We start from the raw sequence: 19,646 nt of genomic DNA on the forward strand, positions 1-19,646 counted from the left end.
AAAAGAGACAAATACATGAAATCATCTCTGTAATCTGTTTCTGTGGACTGTGGAAACATTTAAAGCTCTGACATCACTGTGTGAATATTGATCCAACTGATCATTAAGCTAATCAACAGTGTGGTGCTGTTTGAGATAAATATCACTACAAAACACTTCAAAGGTTTCTTGTACTTCACTAGAAGGCAGTTTTTACACTAAAGCTGAGCTGAAGCCCCAGGTGGTCCCTGGCAGTTGTTCAGTAACAGGCTGCTATGATGTTTCCAAGAGGTTAGGGTTAGGCGGTTTCTGGGGTGTTCCAGGTGGTTTTTAGGCGGTTTCTGGGGTATTCCAGGTGGTTTCTATTTATTAAATAAAAAAAATGTATATTAATATTACTTAACTTTGTTATATTAATGCATATACATATTAATACACAACAACAGTTAGGAGGTGTTTAGGAGGAGCTGGTACACCTGGTACCCTCAGTAATCTAAAAGCGATTTCAGCAATCACCTTTCAGTTTTTATTTGACTTACAGCAGAGAAACATGAGAACCAAAACTGGAACCTGGAAACACCTGGAAACAGGATTCACTCATGACAAGAAGAAGAACACAGAGCTGCTGACAGAGAGAAGAAACAAGATGTGGATTCATTCAGTCTGTTCATGTGTGCAATGTCTGTCTAATCAGTACTAATCAATACCTTCAGTGAACTGGATGAACTGTATAAACTATTAAAAAAAATATATAATTATAGGTTTTGGTTCAGCAGTCATCCACAGCCCCCTCCTGGTGTTTCAGAAAGCGGATCAGACCTCCAGGCAGCGGTAACTTCTTCAGACTTCGATGTCCAACCAGCTGCAGAATCTGCAGCCTGCAGAGCTGCAGCAGCGGCCGTGGAGGTGCTGAAAGAACACAAGACAAACCAATAACATCACCAGATATCTACAAGACATACCAGCCAGATAGATAGAGGTTGGATTTTGGATGTCGCTGTAGTTTTTTTTATGTGTTTTACTGTCTGTGCTGCCGTGTCTGGCTGTAATAGAGGATGTGATGATGGACTTGGCGATGGCTGAGTAGAACAGTAAGAGAAGTTGATGCTTGATCTGGTATTTTTTAAGTTGTCTAAGGAAGCAAAGTCATTGTTGAGCTTTTGCAATGATTGACTCAGTGTTATTTCTAATGTGTATTCCGAGGAATTTAAAAGAGTCAGTGATGGTGATGGTGTCACCATTTATTTGTATGGGTATTTTGGGATTCGGCATGCATCGGAAGTCAATGAGTTTCTGGATTTTGGCTGTATTAAGCAGGTCATTATTTGGGGCCACCTCAATGCAGTACTTAGTTTCATCATTGTTGGAGATGAGGCCTACAATGGTTGTGTTGTCTTCGTATTTGATTGTTTTCACAGAATTGTCCTTGGATGTAAAGTGGGCGGTGTACAGTGAGAAGAGCCAGGGGGAGACAACACAGCCCTGAGGAGCTCCTGTGCTGAGTGACGTTAGGTTATTAACCTTCACCCTCTGTGGACTGGTCCACATGAAGTCTGAATCCAGTGGCCTATGGCTGGGTCAGTGCTCATGTCCAAGAGTAGGGTAAAGAGTTTAAGTGGGTTGATGGAATTAAAGGCAGAACTGAAGTCTATGAATAGGATGCATGTGCAAGTGTTTGGTGATTCCAGGTGTTGATGGAGTGTTATGCTGACTGCATCCTCAACAGACTGGTTGGCTTAGTAAGCAGATTGATATGAGTCCATCAGTGGGGAGGTACAGGATTTCAGGTATGACTATGTGCTCAAATACTTTCATGGCCACAGATATTAGGGCAACTGGTCTGTAGTCACTGAAGCAGATGGTCTTAAAGAACTTTGACACCGGAATGATGATGATGAGAGTTTGTAGCACTGAGGGACTGTACATCGGTGTAAGAGCCATATTAAGAATTGATAAGATGTATTTAGTGGCTTAGTAGCAAAAATGTTGAAATGCTCCTTTAGTTATGCTACTAATTACATCATAGCTAATAGCTCTCAGTTAGAGTTCATCAGTCTGTGGAGAAAGACAGTTTTTTGACCGCTGGACAAGTTGAGCCAAAAACAAGTGAATCTTGCAACTTTATTTGTTATGAGTAAATGTTTTAAATTGAGCTAATGGAGTTGGTTGTTTTAAAGGTGTCTCATTGTGGTTGATTGGGTTGGTGACAGAGTTTTTGTAAGTAAATTTAATTTAGTTAGTTCCTTCAGACTTTTCCATATTGATCTGGTGTTACTGGATGAGAATTGTTTTTCCATGTCCATGACTGTTTGTTGCATAGCTTTTCTAATTGCAGCTCACAATTTATATTTGGCTGCCATGTATTGATCCCTGTCTCCATTTTGTACACACAGTTCTTTGCGTAGAGGATGTAATTCCTTGGTGAACCAGGGATTTTTATTGCCATAGAATGTCACTGTTATTGGTAGTGATGCACATTTCCTCACAGTACTTGATATATGGCATCACTGTGTCAGTGAGTTAATTGAGGCTGCACTAAATATATTCCAGTCAGTGCATTTGAAGCACCATCATAGCATTTCAATGGCATCCATGGACCAGGACATGACTGATTTGGATGTTTTCTTGATAGACTTATGTTTTTGTCTGTGTTTACCTCACTTGGAAACTGTGAGACAAACTGAAGATATCACTACAAAGCAAACTGATAACATCACTGGAAAATTATGAAACAAACCGGTATCATTATGATTTCTTTACTGACATGTTTACTGCAGGACCACCTGATTAATTCATCATTCAATCATTTATTGACTCACCTGCTTTGTCCTTGATGGTGCTCCAGTCAGAGTAACTGTCCAGGTGTTCCATCAGTCTGGAGCAGAGAGTCACGTGACCAACGTAGTCCAACAGGACGTCAATGATCGGCCCCGCCCACCGACAGATACTGGGGGCCGAGATCATCTCACAGAACTGTCAATCAATAACAGAATTGTCAGTCAATCACAGGGATGGCAGCTTTTTTTACACATGAAACTTTTGGACTCTCATCAGAGTTTCTCTGAAATTTATTTACAGTTTTGTTAACAGTTGAAGTCCCTTCCCACAACTCTGTTTTGTAGCTCTATATTTAAACATTTTAAACAAACTCAGGTCACCTGAACACCTCTCCTTTGCTGTGTATCTGGCAGAACTCCGTCGGTGTGCCTCTCTGATCGGGTGGTTTTGATTGGTGGATGTGGTCGGCTGCTGTAGACACAGTCGAAGCAGGAGAGGGCATGGCCTCCATGGTCCAGCAGGTACTTAAACATGGACAGGTACTTCATGGAGAACATGTAGACGGCAGGGAAGGTGGTGGGGTGTGTAGGGATGGAGGCGTTGATGTCAGCTCCGTGCTCCACCAGCAGGGAGACGGTCTGGATGCAGCCCTGCCTTGCAGCCACCATCAGCGGCCTGAACACATCCAGGTTTGGGTTGGCACCAGCTGCCAGCAGAATGCGCACCGCGTCTATGTTGTTGTTGATGACGGAGAAGTAGAGCGCCGTGCTGCGACGGTCTTCATACAGCTTTGAGCGTTCTTCCGACAGCTGAGCATTTACGTCGAAGCCCACCTCGATCAGAGTCTCCAGGACAACGTCGCGGTTACGCTCAGCAGCAAGGTGGAGCGGGCTGATGCCGGTCCGCCGGACTCTGGCCTTACTGGTGGCTGGGATCAACATGGAGACTGTGCTGGAAACAGGAAACATCACAAGTGTGAAGCCTTTGTTTCATCCAGACTTGATTATTGTATTGTTAGGATCTCTGCATCATTCAAGGACAGAAAATACCTAATTTTAGCTGTGTTGCGTAGGTGGAAAAAAGCAGTCTTGGGGATTTCTTTGATCAAAAGAGAGGGCCAAGAGAGGGTGAAGAGTTACTGTTACTTGATCAAACTAGTGTCTATGTCCAGCAGGGCCAATGACCAGCAGGAGAATTAAGGAGCATAAAATTAAGTGACATCCAGTTTTTTTACAGCAGACAAGCAGGCCTCTAATTTAAAAATTTGGGAATAACCATTTCCTTTACAGGAACATACAGCTGAGTATCATCAGCGTAACAGTGGAAAGTCCATGACTGCATATAATTTTGCCAAGACGTGAAATATAAAAAGAGAAGAGCAGAGCGCAAAAAATAGATTTCTTTGAGCTGTATCCCTTCCATCGAAGCATGTGTTCAGATGACACTCTGGATTTGATCTACTCATCAGAGGCTCATTCAATTAACTCAGCTTACAGCCAGTGTTCACCTGTTATAAATATGGCTGCACCTCAAGTTTCCAGCAGATAATTGCTTACTAAGTAGCATTGTGATAGTCGGAAACATGGCATCCAAACTAAGTGTCAGAAGTCAAATTGTTATACTGAGCAAAGAGGGGCTTTCTCAGTGTGAAATCATGGCTAGACTAAAGATTTCTAAAGGGGCAGTTCATGGAACTTTTAAAAACTGCAGAAATGGGATCAGTTGTATCCAAAGCACGATCAGGCAGACCAAAAGTGACCACACCATCAGAAGATCAATACATCAAGCTTAGTTCCCTGACAGATAGAAAAGCAACTTCATCACGAATACACAATCTGCTAAATAAAGAATGCAAGACTCCAATCAGCAAAAGTACAGTCAAAAGAAGGCTGTCTTGTAGTGGTCTCAGAGGACCAGTAGCAGTTTCTAAACCACTTCTCAGAGGGGGAAACAAGGCCAAACACTTGAGCTAAGAAATACCAGCATTTTACTGTAGATGACGAAAAGTCCTATTTGAGTTTGAGTTTGAGATTTATGGCAGTAACAGAAGGGTGTATGTAAGGAGACGAACAGGAGAAACATGGTGGTGAGAATATTCAGGTCTGGGGGTGTTTTGCCTACTCTGGAGTTGGACACCTGCACCGAATCGACTACACCCTGACCAAGGAGAAGCACCACTCCAGTCTTCAAAGACATTCTGTACCCTCTGGTTTGCATTTTTGTGGAAAGGGATTCATACTGCAGCAGGATAAGGACCCCAAACACACCTCAGAGCTTTGCAAGAACTACTTGAAGACCAAAGAAGACAAAGGAGTCCTGACTGTCATGGACTTTCCTCCACAGTCACCTGACCTCAATCCCACTGAGCTATTTATGGGGGCACTTGAAGACTCAGAAAGCCAAGCATTCTGTGACATCACAAGAAGCTCTTTGGAACATTGTCAAATCATGCTGGGATAACATGGGTCGTCAGGTTTTGCACAAACTTGTGGAGTCCATGCCAGCTCGAGTGCATGCTGTCATTAAAGCAAAAGGGGGACATACCAAATACCAAGATTCTCTGAAATTCTCTCAATTTTCATTCAAATTGTTCATCTTGACTAGTGGTCTCAGACTTTTGGACCCCACTGCATATGTATGGATCCAATAATAGAAGTACTGAGGTGGAATCAAAATCCATGGTGAGCAGAAGATCATTTACCACTTTAGTAAATGTAGTTTCAGAGGAGTGACAGGCCCTGAAAGCAGATGAAAAGGCTCGAAAATATCACAGTTAAGTATGTGGGACAGAAGTTTTTACAGTATTTTTTAAAATAATGGAAGGTCAGAGGCTGATCAATAAATATTTTGAGAACTTTGATCAAGATGTGGTTTCTTAAGAAGAGGTGTAACCACAGCAGCTAGTAGATACAGAGCCAGTCGTAAGAGACAAATTGACAATATTCAGCATTGTAGGTGTCATAAATGGCCAGAGATCTATAAAAGGCTTAGCTGGTAGGGGGTTGAGATTATCTGTGATTCAACATATGAATATTGCACTGCCGATATAACACAAATAACTAGAGATAAGGAACTAATTTTGTGTCTGATGTCATCGATTTTTTTTGCAGAGGAAAATCTAAGAAATAACTAACAACATCTGAGATCTAAAAAAATCTGTTGACCTGGGCAAAGCAAAAAGCATAGTTGATGGAGATCATTTTGATACAACCGATCAGTGACATAAGCCCACTGTACATCTCATCATTACCCCTCACAGGTACGTGACCAGAGACAATTGATTGATGCCGAGTATTCTTTCTGGAAAACTCAAACGTCCTGGCAAAGCTTTCTTTTGTGAACTGTGACTGCATCATCCTTACATTAATAGTGCCGACATGGATTACAATGTTACTAAAGCTAGTGGTGTTGTGTCCCTGGGTTCCCTGATTCTCCCTACATGATGCCAGCAGCCTCGTCTATGTCGGAAGCTCTGGCCCTGGGTAGACAGTAAACGATGACTGCCTAATCTAATGTTGCAAGTAATGGAGCCCCCTATTACAAGGTGCATTATTAAACCCTGTTGGTGGGGGTAGAGGAGGCACGCAGGTCAACACTACAATCGACAGGCCTAGTGAGGATTGAATACCGCTTTGCAGTCTGGAGAGGTGACTGCTGACCAAGCCACACAACCAGTTTGTTGTTCTTGCGAACCTTCCCAGGTTGCTGTACAGGGACAAACTGCATATCATCTGTAGACAAGGCTATGCTAGTGCTATCACTAACAGGCTTGGTATCCAGCCTGTGGCTGAAGCTATTTGGAGTGCCCATGATATCTAAGGTAACGTTAACAGAGATGAGCTATTCTAACTGACGGACATGTCTCCATAAAACAGACCCACAATCCGCAACATCGGAACACTAGACACAAACCATTGTAGCACAGTTACCAAGGTTGCGATAGCTGTGGGTGACTAGAGGCTAAGCTAGTAGACTCAGAGATAAGTTAACAGGGCAGCAACAGAGGCTACCCCCAACACTAAGAATTAAAAGCAGCATGTCTAATATGATTTGGACTTAGCATAGAGAGGAACAGAGCAGATAAGTAGAAGAGTGAAGATTAAGGAAAGAGTAGACAGTGGTTGTTGAATTCATGGAAATCATGATTTGCGTCATGGGAAGCAGCGTCCCAGCAGGTTTATTGTTTCTGGCTGCAATATTAAAACTAGTGGTCATCATCCTTAATCACAGTATTGATATTCACTGCTATGCAGATGACACCTAGCTCTATATAGCTGTTGATCCTAAAGACCTGAGCCTCCCTCAGATCCACAGACTCTCTGCTGCCTTCTGTACTTCTGGACCAAAATGCATATCTATTGACTCCTGTAGTTGTTATAACATGTTGTAATGCCACAATATCATGATAGCGTGTACATTCACATTTTCAGTATTTAGAAATAAACCAAGTTGTAGGAAACCATTACAACTACTGATTAGAGGTACTTTTGCATGGTGCACTCATCCTCACTTTTTTTCCCACACACCACACTTCATCAGCTCTGGTTAGCTAACATGACATATTGAATTCAAGTGAGAAACAGCAGGTAGTAGTAGTGTATAATGCTACACAGACTACACAAAGTTAGCGCTTACAGTTTGTGAGAAATGACAAATGTGTCCCAAACCATCAACCAGCAAAACGAATTAAAAGCACAAAAGCCCCCTCACATGAGTCACCCATAAGATTATGGTGTGTGTTTGTTTACTTATTACTTTACTTTACTTATTTTCAAAGGACACTTATTCCACTTACAGTCACCTCAAAACTTAAAAGAACACGTTAAAGCTCAGAAAGCACAAGTAACACTGGCTCTGGTCTGGTGAACTTGAGTTCCTCTAATCCTACAAAGTCTTTCCTCGGGGGTTCCTGTGTTATCAAAATGTGCCTACGTGTAACTTCCTCTCTGCGCAGCAATGTGAAGTGGTAATAGCCCAGTCTTTCCAGGTTTGTTGGCATCAGCGTTCTGAGAGAGGAGAAGCTCCACAATTTCTTCATGTCCATTTTTAGTGGCTTCATACAGAGCGGTGGCTCCGTCAGCAGCCTGACTGTTAATGTCTGCACCTGCAGGGAGACAGGGAAGGGTTAGGGTTCAGGGTTCATACTTCAGGTCGATGAAATCCTTAAATCAGAGCTCAGTCTTTCTGTGTAAGGACATTACACATAACACATTAACAAAGAGAGGAGATGACATCACTACGAGTATTAGAGCCACTGTTAAAATATATGAGATTTTGAGAATTAAGTCATAATATTTAAAGAATATATAATATTTTGACAAAAAAGTTGTAATATTTCGAGAATAAAGTCAGAGAATAGAGTCATATGATATACATATAGGTTGATTCGATAACATGTGCATGTTTTAGTATTTCCTGACACCCTGCAGTTATTTTGACTTGTGAAAACAGAGTGATGTCTCCTCTGCTTCCCCCTCTTACAGCCTCCTTTGCTCTGTTTGGGACTGTCTGACTCCAGGATACTTCCCTTTGAGAAGCTCAGGGAAGCAGCTGAGAGCTGCACTTTATCAGAGATGATGAAGTTAACATTTGTGTGGACAATAAGCAGCACTGCCGCTTCCCTAATCTTTACAACCATATCAGCACAGGACAGGTAGACTCTGGGTAGAGATGTACTGTATATCACTGAGATTTAATCACTTTCAGGTGCCATAACTGAACTCTGGTCCCAGCTGTGTGGAGAAAACCAGGTCCCAGATGAACTCCGGCTGATGTTGACTCATCATGTAACTGCTTTCATTTTCTCTGACAATAAGATCAGGTCCTTATTACTGAAACCTGTGACCAGGTTTTCAACATCACTCATCTGACACATAAAAGCAGAAACCTCCCATCTGTAACGCTAATGCTATTAGTTTGATTTATTCTCTCGACTTTAATCTTGAAATGTCAACTTTATTCTCAACATTTCGACTTTGTTCTTGAAATGCAAAACAAAAATCTTCCTCCTCTCATTTTTCCCCTTATGCCTGGCCCTAATACTCTAATTCCCTAATACCCTAAAACTCAAATTCCTTGTAATGTATGTTACTTGGCAATGAACAGTTTCTGATCCTGATTCTGATTTGTACTTGTGTATTTGTGTTCTGATTGTTGTACATACAGATTTGCAGTTATCAGCAGTAACAGTTTAAACCAAAGAACACATGGGTAAAGGTTGGAAGGTGGGTGGAGCACCACTGAAAGCAGCTGGCATGTAGCAACAGTACTAGTTAGCACAGTGGTTCCCAAACTGGAGAGTTTATGACATGGGAGGCAAATCTTGTTTTTGCTGAAAAGTGTTTGAATTTCTCCCTTTGCTGCAGTGATGTAGAATTGTACTGAACTCAGGAACTTTACCTTAAACCAGAGCAATAAGGGACTACATTTAGTTTCTGTAAGATAGTACAGGTGCTCCCTTCTTTCAATTGTATAGAACATCTGTCCTCTCTCAGGCAGCTGCAAGAGCCATAGTGCAGAGCACTACACTGATTTCCTGCCAGGCTTTGCAGCCAAAGTTCAGTTTAGTTGAACTAAACTAAACTGTGACCCCAAATATACTGATCTCCACAAAACACATTCAATGGGATTCAGGGATTGACGGGAGGAGGGTGTTGTTTTCGATACCAAGTATCTCTATAATACCAGATGAGAAAACTAGTATTGTGGTTGTTTACTTTCCAATGTAGTCTGTAGCATCCTGGTTAGATGTGTTTTATGATTATGTGTTGCTTGTTATTCTACACATTACCTCACTCAAAAAATTCATACTTTCAAAAACATTTAACCCTTTCTCCAGTTAGCAGTAGCAGTTAGCAGTTGGCAGTAGCAGTTAGCAGGCAGAGGCAGTAGTCGTAGAACAATAAGATAAACCATCCCCATCATGTACCGTGTTTGAGGAGGATTCGTAGCGCGGCGAGCTGCCCGCTCTGAGCTGCAGTAAACACTGCTGAGATGCCGTATATGTTGGTGAGGTTGTGTTTGGCTCCTGCCTTCAGCAGCATCTCACAGATCTCCACGTTGTTTCGACACACAGCTTCTTGCAGGGCGGTCCAACCCTGAATACAGTGAGTGTTCACCACCACACCATGGTTCAACAACATCGCCACCATTGCAGGACTATTCTTCTCACAGGCTGCATAAGAAGAAAACAAGAGTTTAGTGACATAACATCCAAACCACAGAAACTATGTTTATCAAAAGGACAGGTCACCCAAACCACAAAAGCATCCTCACTATCTCCTCCAGCTACTGTCGACACCAGCTGATTCCTCAAATCCAGATCACAAATTATCAGAACAAATTATTTTCTTCTGGGGTTTTTACTCTAAGAACATTGGAGGTATACCCTGACAATGGAGACTCCTGCTCTCTGATTAGCTTTATTGTGAAATAAAATGTAGATAGAGATACACTATTACTAATATACTATTGCGCGCGGGTGTGTGTGGTCCTAGGAGGGGGACACAGACACATCAACATCAGGCTACTTAGGCTACCATCTCTGTAACTAACCTCTAACAACTCTCTACTTAACTCTTTAGACTAACCCTAACCCTAAAAATGTTTACTGTCTAACTTTAAACTAGACTGACAGCTGTTCTCTATGAACCAGCGGAGCTGTAACACAAAAAAGGGGTGTTGCCTTTTGCACAGGTACTGTTCCATCTGTCCCTCGTATCCAATAAAGTCCTTTAAAAAAAATATATGATCAATCTGACCAACAAAACAACATCATTTTGTATCCTTAAAAAAGACATTTGATTTATTATTTTGTGAAAACAGGCCCTGAAAATGATCACCACCCATGGCTCCTGTTAGCATCCATAGCCTTTTCCTTTTCAGTAAACTCAGCGTATGACATCAGGTGAACCGTGGCTCTGAAGCTGTGATGTGTTCAGGCAAATCTGTTTGTTGGGACGCTGACATCACTTCCTGACAGTTTTACCCAAGAACTAACCTCTGGGTCTGAAAAGTGAAGCCAATGGTGAAGTGCCTTAAACCTGGATTCTTTCTAATGGCCAGCAGGAGGCGACTCCACAGGTTCCAAAAAGAAGTCCAATTGCATAGAAGTCTATGAGGAAATTACCCTACTTCTTAGTTGATTTATTGCCTCTGTAAATGAGATGGGTTAATGTCTCAGTCACTAGTCTTATTCAATATAGCATGATGTTCATTGACAAGTCGCAACCATGGTGACCTGTTCAGTTGTACTAAAAGACACTTGAGGAGTCGGCTGTTCATTTTTCCAGTAACTGCATTTACAAGCTAATTTTGTTAATAGCTACTTTGCACGGCGTAGCCAGGAGCCAGGTGCAGTCAGGTTACAGGTATAGATAGGCGTTCATAGTGTCCTCAGGTTCTAAGATCCACAGCTCCACCCTCTCATCCAAATATGGTCACTTCTGGTTCCAAAAAAACAAGATGGCGATGGCCAAAATGCAAAACTCAAGGCTTCAAAACAGTAGTCTACAAACCAACATGTGACGCCACGGTGGCTACGTCCACTTCTTTTATACAGTCTATGGTTTTACCTTTGTAGAGGGTAGTCTCTCTGTCGTAATTCGGGATGTCAGGGTCCGCTCCACTTTCCAGCAGCACCTGAATGCATTGCAGCTGCTCTTTGCTGACAGCAACCAGCAGTGCAGACTCACCGCGCGCCGTGCGCTTGTTGATCATCCCCGGCTGAGCTAAGCACAAAAACACAGACACAGGACTTCTCTTTTCTGGACTTTGTTGTGTTGTCTTTCTTTGAATGTGTGTGTGTGTGTGTGTGTGTGTGTGTGTACATTTATAACTACCTGACAGCAGTACTCTCAGACAGGTGTCCTGGCCATACCATGCCGCCTGGTGAATCGCAAGCCAGCCTGGTTTACTTGGCAGCATCAGGTTTGTTCCCGGACACATCACCAATGATTTCACTCTGCTCACATCACCATCATGGATTGCTTTGAAAAGAGGCTCCTCCTCTCTGCAGGAAAAATACCCATCAGCCACCTGTCTCACCTGTCTGCTATAAGGCTCAGACGCGTGGTGTTTTTAATGATTCCTCCCAGCTGACGGCTGCTTGTTTTCAGCTGTTACAGTCTACATTATTATGAATTATACAGAGTAATAAAGTTAATTTTAATGTCAGGTTGATAAAGTTTACATTGAAATGGGCAGTTTGCTCAAAATACAAACAAAAACCACTGAAACAGGTGAAACAGGTACAGTGATGGTTTATCAACAGAATTTGACTCACACTTCAGGTTCGGGAGCAATGTGGACCAGACTGCCGTTAGCTTTGCGATACGCCACCATCTTCTTCCCAGAACCCGTCATGAAGTGACTGACTGTTCCATCAAACGTCCTCCTGACACAACAACACCAAAGTTGTCAATGAGAGGACTGGCAGTTCATCTGTCTGGAATAGTGATGAGAAGACTGGTTCTTTTAAGTGACCCGGTACGTGTCAATCACCCACCACCATCTCTGACCTCCATCTCATGGTGACTCCTAACAGGTCAGAACTCCTCTGCAAGTTAATAAAATGATATTAATTCTAGTCCTGAACGAAGGATCAAACATTAGTTACTCTCAGATTTTTTGGCCGGTTAGGATTGATTTCGTATTCTGAGACAATTGATAAATGTAGGCTATGTTTTATATACAGTATAGATCTCTGGTCCAGCACCTTCTAGTCTTCTAACATCTTCTGGAAATCTGAAGCTAATGAATGCATCTGATCTCATGACAGCCAACTGTTCAGACTGCATCTACAGACTGTGTCTGAGGACTCTGTCTGTAGAAGGACTCTGTCTGTAAGAGGACTCTGTAGGAGGACTCTGTCTGTCTGAGGGCTCTGTCTGAAGACTGTAGGAGGACTGAGGACTCTATAGGAGGACTCTGTCTGAAGACTCTGTAGTGGTGACCAAGTGTCCGAGTGGTGTAATGTAGTTTTTATTTCTTCACTTTTTATTATTTTACTTGTGTTTCTGTTATTAGTTTTGTTCCTTCGTAGGTTTATGGCTTCTTGGAAAATTGTCATTCTGCTGATTATTTCTATTCCTTATAGTTTAACTGGATAATCTCAGCATTTATTATTCCCATGTATGGATGTTCTTAGTTACATTTGCAACCTACAGTACATCTGTATTTGTTGTATTTGTTTAACTTTTGTTAAACAATAATCATCAATAAAGAGCCTTTTGTATGAAGCCGTCTGTATTAATTGCTTCAAGCAAGTATCATTGAGACACTGTTTTTTAGTAGTAGAAGGAGGGAAATAAAAACTATGAGGTGACATACGGATCAGGAGCCTTTTCACTCGGAGGATTTGGAGAACTGTAGTGTGCAGTGGTCTGGGCTGGAGGTGGATTATGGGAGCTGTAGGCTGCAGATGAATTGTGGGAGCTGTGGCTGGGCTGGTTGGCATTTCTAGCTGCAGGGTTCAGGCTGTTACTGTCAGGTTGGTGAGGAGGCGTGGTGGTAGGAGCGGCAGTGTTGGTGTTGGTGGTGTTGCAGTGTGTTTCGGTCAGACTGCGCTCTATGGCGAGATGCAGCAGCTCGTCATCACTCAGGTTACTGTAGAGAGAATAATCCTCGAAGGCCAGACTGGAAGCTGCTGATCCAGAGCGAGAGATGCTGGCTGCCGCCATGACGGAGCTGTGAGGTCAGACAATGATAGAATTTACTGTCTGAAACAAGCAAGTGTTCAAAACTGGATCAAAAGTTACAGCTACAGATTTCCATCGCTGCTGCCTGAACTAAAGAAACTCTTTTGACCAAGCTGACATGATGTTTTAATTTTTGTTTTGAGTTGGATCCTCAAGAGGAATCATGTGTTGATGGATTTGTTACAAGCTGAGAAAGAATTGAACTGAGCAAAAGACAAAGAAAGAAAAAACTGTACAAATTGTAAATAATTTGTATGTTTTAGTAGATTATATGGTATACGCATTCATCAGATCAGGTAATTGTCCAATCTCAAAATAGCTGAATGTGAAAAGGTAAACTTTATTATACCAAATAGGGAAATTTGGGTGGTCAAGGTGCAGAAGTTACGAAACAGTAAATGCAAATATACAACATGCAGTCCCCCTTCTACCCCCCTAAAACACACACATACACACAGAGCACGTCGCAGCACCCCCACTCTCATTATAATTAACTAATAAAAAGGATTACCATCTCACTTAGCCCGTCCAAAATACCATCCAATCCTATGTGTTGCTGAAGGAACAAAAAACTTGCTCAACCTGGCTGTTCTTATTTTCCTTCTCTTGCCTCTTGGCTTAGTTGGAACCTTTTGTGTTGAGGGTCAATAGGGTCACTGAGGATCAGCCTTACTCAGAATGAGGTCTGTACACAACTGAGCAGCTGAAATCTGGTCCCACCCAGTGACCCCACTTGCCATCTTGATCATGCGCTGCAACCTATCTTGGTCTTGGTTGCCAAACACACAAATCACGCCAAAGGACAGGATGCTCTGTAGGACAGTCAAGTCAACTTTATTTGTACAGCCCAATATCACAAATCACAATCTGCCTCAGGGGGCTTTACAATCGGTATAGCTTACAACACCCTCTGTCCTTAGACCTTCGATTCAGATAAGGAAAAACTCCCCAAAAAACCCTTTAACAGGGAAAAGATGGAAGAAAGAGCAGCAGAGGAGGGATCCCCCTCAGGACGGACAGACAGGAAGTAGATGGTGTGTGTACAGAATACATTCACAACAGAAACATAGTTTATACAATTATGATGCCAAAATGTAGATAATAAAACATAAGTGAGGAGGATGGATCCAGGAGGACAGCTGAGTAGCTTCAGGTGTCGCCCACTAAGAAGGATCTGAGCCAGACCACCTCCTCTCCACCACAGAGACCTGGAAAGAAATAAACACAGAGGAGGACAACAGAGGAGAAACAAACAGACACAGAGGGAGAGAAAGACATGATAACATGCAAACTAGGAGAGAGAGACGGGAAGAGGCTGAATCTCCTGGAGGACGAAGATCCAGATCAACGACTGGAGGACCGACAGCCAGGAAAGGCAGAAACAGCAGACGCTCAGAGGATATCAGTATCAGTGGATATTAAAAAGTCTGCAGTCTGTTAGTTGAATTCTCGTCGGCAGGATGAAGCTGGACTATAAGTACTGATATTAATAAATTCACTGAGATCAACCCTGGAGATAAAGTGGTAACAGGTACAAGGCCTGAAATATGAAGTAATAAGTAAAAACAAGACATAACGATCAACAATAAAACTGTACATGTACATACAAGACCATTTACTGTTGCTGTTTTGACCTTCGCAGTAGCACATTCATTGAACTTCAGCTGGTCATCAGTCTCTATGCTATTAACTCTTTCAGTTGGTCCATTGTTGACCTCTGTGAGTGGGACTTCTCTTCTGTGAAGTCTAGAATCTATGACCAAGTTCTGAGTGACCTGTAATGAACTGTGCAGCCTTTTGGGGGTGCTAACAGAGTTTTATACTGTTGGTCTGGTTTCATTTCTACAAACTAACTAAACTGGTAAAACATCCAACAAAACTTTATAGACAGCAGCACTGACAGAAACAAACATCCAACAAAACTTTATAGACAGCAGCACTGACAGAAACATCCAACAAAACTTTATAGACAGCAGTACTGAAACAAACATCCAACAAAACTTTATAGACAGCAGCACTGAAACAAACATCCAACAAAACTTTTACAGACAGCAGCACTGACAGTAACAAGCAACACAAAAAGTACTCACCTCTTTCTGGTGTCCAAATCCAGCGTTGTCTGTCTTTCTGTCTGTCTGTCCGTGGTTCTGCTGTCTGTCTGTAATGGAGGCTGCATAAGACACTGTGGCTAAGGATTGGAGGAGGGTTTTGGGTGTGGTTTGGAGGGGTTTTAGAGGAGGGTTTGAGGGGGGCTTGGAGGAGGGTTCAGAGGGGGCTTTGGAGGGGGGTTTGGAGGAGGGTTCGGAGGGGGCTTTGGAGGAGGGTTTGGAGCGGCGGATACTTGGGATTTATTTTAAGGACCTGCAGTCAGAGCTTGTTGACCAGCTGAACTCTGATACTGACTCTAATGTTACAAGCAGATTTATCTGAACCTGCAACTCGACAGTGTATATGTGTATGTGGAATTTCCCCCCGGGAATCAATAAAGTTTGGATTTGATTCTGATTTCTGATTCTGATTGGCAGACTTTGTTCAGTGTTTTCAAACACATAAAACACAAAAAAACATGTTTTATGTGAAATAATGACTAGGTGTTTAATAAACTGCATTAATATCACATCAGTCTCAAATGAATTCCTACTTTGTTTAATCAGAATCTGAATCAGAATTAGAAATTCTTTATTGATCCCTGGGGGGAAATTGTACAAGGGTTAAGGTTTAAAGTTAATCCTTCATCTATCCAAGGTTCACATGTAATGTTCTATTCCAGAATGAATCCCAGATCTACCCTGAGTCAGCATCAGATCTGTCTCAAGTTAATCCCAGAGGTGTCCCAGTTATACCTGTCTAGAGTTTATCCACGTCAGGATTCATTTTAAATCTGTCCCAGATAAATCCCAGATCCTTCCAGGATTAATCTCAGATCTTTCTCAGGTTAATCTGGCCAGGATGAATATCTGGTCTGTCCAAGATTTCTATGTGATCTGACCCTGGTTAATCCCTGGTCTGCCTCAGGTTAATCACAGGCCTTTCTAGAGTTAATATTTCAAGGGTGAATCCGAGATCAGTCTCAACCTCTGAACATATAAAGTTTCATTGTAATGTTGTAATAAACCAGTTTAGTTACCAACCCATGTTGGTCATTATTCCAGTCACTCTGACAAAGAGAGAACTGGTTTATTCCACAATGTTTCGTCTGTTTTACTATAATTGTTGTTTATATCAGATATTATTGTTGTTACTGTTTTAATCCTGGTTCAATCATGAAAAGCACTTTGTACCTTTGTTTTGAAAAGTTTGTTGCTATATTTTATTTTTATTTACTACACACTGAACTTAAACAGTCACTAACTGTCTGATTTGTGAGTAAACTGATAAACTACCCAACCAATCAGATGACTACTTCTAACCTGGTTACATTTAGAGTTAACTGTGTGTGTGTGTGTGTGTGTTATTCTTAGATTCAGCTGCTGAGTGAAAGTGAGCAAAGAAGGTCAGAGCTGAGCACCAGGAAGTTTCAAAAAATGGAAATAGGAAATAGACACATTATATAATTATATAACTAAATTATGTTTCAATGATTTAAAGAGGCTTTGATGTTATATTAGTTATATTTCAGAGACACAGGTCAGAGGTCACAGTTAGTCACTATAAAGACACCATCCAGGTTCACCGACATTTTACTACGTGGTGAGTCAAAGAGGTTTTCCTTCAACTTCAACAATTGATCAAAATGGTGTTCAATGTAGAACACAATGTCAGGGTTACTGGTTAGCTACAGCAGTCCACCAACTAGCCCTGCAAGTACTCCCTACACCAAGCTGCGGTGTTGTGACCACCAGATAACAGGAGCTTTCAGGTGAATGAGCACTGGACTGGTGGGGGGCCTGAGTGGAGATGAACCCCAAAAATGAACCCACACACACGACTCAAAGTAAAAATAAAGAGTCTTTAATGATAAAGAAATAAGCTTGACCAGGCAAGACATCTCTACAAAGTAATAAATCAAAATCACTCCTAGAAAACGGAGGAAAAACACTAATACAAAAATGCGACAAAACAAAGGAGCTAAAACTAACAAAGTAGACAACAGAAAATCACTCCTACAAGTGGAGGAACAAAACTGGGAAAATCTAGACAGCAAAAGTGAACAAAATAACAAGAACACTGAACCAACTCACACAGAAACTAACAGGGAAACAAGACCCGGACTTACAGCTGGTAATCATGGCGTAAAGGACAACACGAATTGGCACAAGACAAAGGGAGACGCAGACTATTTAAACAAGAGGTGAGTGAACACAGGTGGAAACAATCAGGGCGGGGCTGACAATCACAAAGGCGGGAAACACGAGGGCAGGAAGTCAAGTGGTCTGAAACGAGAGGGAACACAGTTACTACAAAATAAAACAGGAAATGACAAGACAACATGACTAAACGAGACAAAAACGGTAACTTAACATAAATGACGAAACATGACAGTACCTCTGCCTGATTTCCTCGAAGGTTTGAATTTGACCCTGGAATTGTCTGTACCTTGCAAACAAGTTAGTAAAGACATTTTGATTGGGCTACCCTCGTCTCTGTCTGCTATTCTGCGTGTGGGTTCCTTCTGATTTGTGACAGATCTGTACCAGCTCTTCATCAGACAGGTGACTGTAAACGCTGTAGTCATCCAGACTCACCTCACAGACAGGCCATGTTGGATCTAATGGTGGAGAAAGAAACTCTGAAGTGTCTGTGGGACTGATATCAAGCACCTGAGTTTCACATTAGATCTACTGGGTTAAATAACTCAGCATGTAAACAGCAGCAGGTCATTTAAGGTCGACCTCTTTATATTTGGCTGAACCTGCTGGTTAATGTGAGATCAGTGACTGTGACTGGAAGCCTTGGAGGTCAGCTGTGTTTCTTTTCTCTGTCCTGAAGCCAAAATATTCACACTGAGAGCTGATGATCTGTCCTGCAGAAACTGGAATCTGGAGGGTTTTTTACATTTCCAATGTGTCTTAAACACAAACTGAACTGAATTTGGCCAAGATATTGATGAAGATTAATGACATTTATATGATCATCTACTTTCAAATCATAAACTATAAATAGATGTAGTTGGCCTCGACCCTCTCTAGTTCTGTTTAACCTGTGATGTTACTGTCCCTCCACTATTCTTCATCTGACAAATTGGGTGAGTTTCAGAAAGTTTGTCATCTGCTGACTGAGGTCAACTGCCCCAGTGATCATTTATTAATGTAAGTTTTAAAATGTATACAGTATTTTAGTGGAGCTGTGAGCAAACAAGATGCTGCTGAACTTAAGTCTGGAGTTTATTTCTGCATCACTGAATGACGTAAAACCTGCATCAGGACAATTCATGAAACCCATATTTAGTCCTACCTGTGAAAGGTCCAGCCAGGATGCAGACCTCTATCAGTTTTCAGCGGAGACGTCTGTGTCTGCAATAGATCTGTGTTCAAGTCATGCTGTCAGCCAACTCTGTCGCCCAATGGCTGAGACCAAAGAGACCAAACTGACCAACTTCCTGTCTCATTCTAACAGGCTAAAGGCAGTGGAATATAACTTAGTACAAGTACTGTACTCTCTGTAATCTCCTCCCACCCAAAACACCACTTTCATACAAAGCCAATAACTGACATGTATTTATCTCTAACTGAGCTTTAAATAAGTCAATAATAAAATTTAAAAAAATCAACTCTTAAAATAATTAAGCCCCTCTTACAACTACAACAGTAATCGTGCTGCCTCTAAATACATGAACCAAAATATAAATAACATCTTTAGCTGTTCAGTACTTTTCAGATGGAAAGGTTGTAAGTTGTTGAAATAATTAATGAAATAGAACCATTTAGAAAAAAAATCAAATGAACTCTGAGAAAATATGATTGTGTTAAATACGAACCAGACCCTTGATTTTAAGTTTGTCCTGAGGGTGGCGCTAGAGGAAAGATCATGGAGTCATTCAAATATAAAGGGTTCATCCTCTGAGGAGATTTACTAATTGTATTTTGATGCAGTTATTTAAAACGTCTGTGTGAAACCTAAAGGCTCTGTATCAGGTCCTTACACTGTGTGTTATAATGAATGAAGTCCAATTGTGTATATCTACAGTTAGAGATGATCTGCTTATAAACACACTGAAATACAAACATATATATTATTTGTTTTTTTATATGA

General features: G+C 41.6%; 1 protein-coding gene across 1 annotated transcript; it reads right to left on the minus strand.

Annotated features, from left to right (window-relative positions):
- Positions 1-498: 498 nt before the first annotated feature.
- Positions 499-13,436, minus strand: LOC139302259 (ankyrin repeat and SOCS box protein 2-like). Its single transcript, XM_070925907.1, has 9 exons — positions 13,087-13,436; positions 12,041-12,151; positions 11,598-11,767; positions 11,331-11,486; positions 9,686-9,931; positions 7,690-7,861; positions 3,138-3,708; positions 2,799-2,952; positions 499-888 (listed from the first exon to the last, which is right to left on the minus strand). Exons 1-9 carry the CDS (start codon positions 13,434-13,436, stop codon positions 749-751), a joined length of 2,070 nt encoding a protein of 689 aa, XP_070782008.1. The 3' UTR covers positions 499-748.
- Between the last annotated feature and the right edge of the window lie 6,210 nt (positions 13,437-19,646).

The sequence above is a fragment of the Enoplosus armatus genome, chromosome 19 (assembly GCF_043641665.1).
Source record: "Enoplosus armatus isolate fEnoArm2 chromosome 19, fEnoArm2.hap1, whole genome shotgun sequence".
Taxonomy (NCBI): Eukaryota; Metazoa; Chordata; class Actinopteri; order Centrarchiformes; family Enoplosidae; genus Enoplosus; species Enoplosus armatus.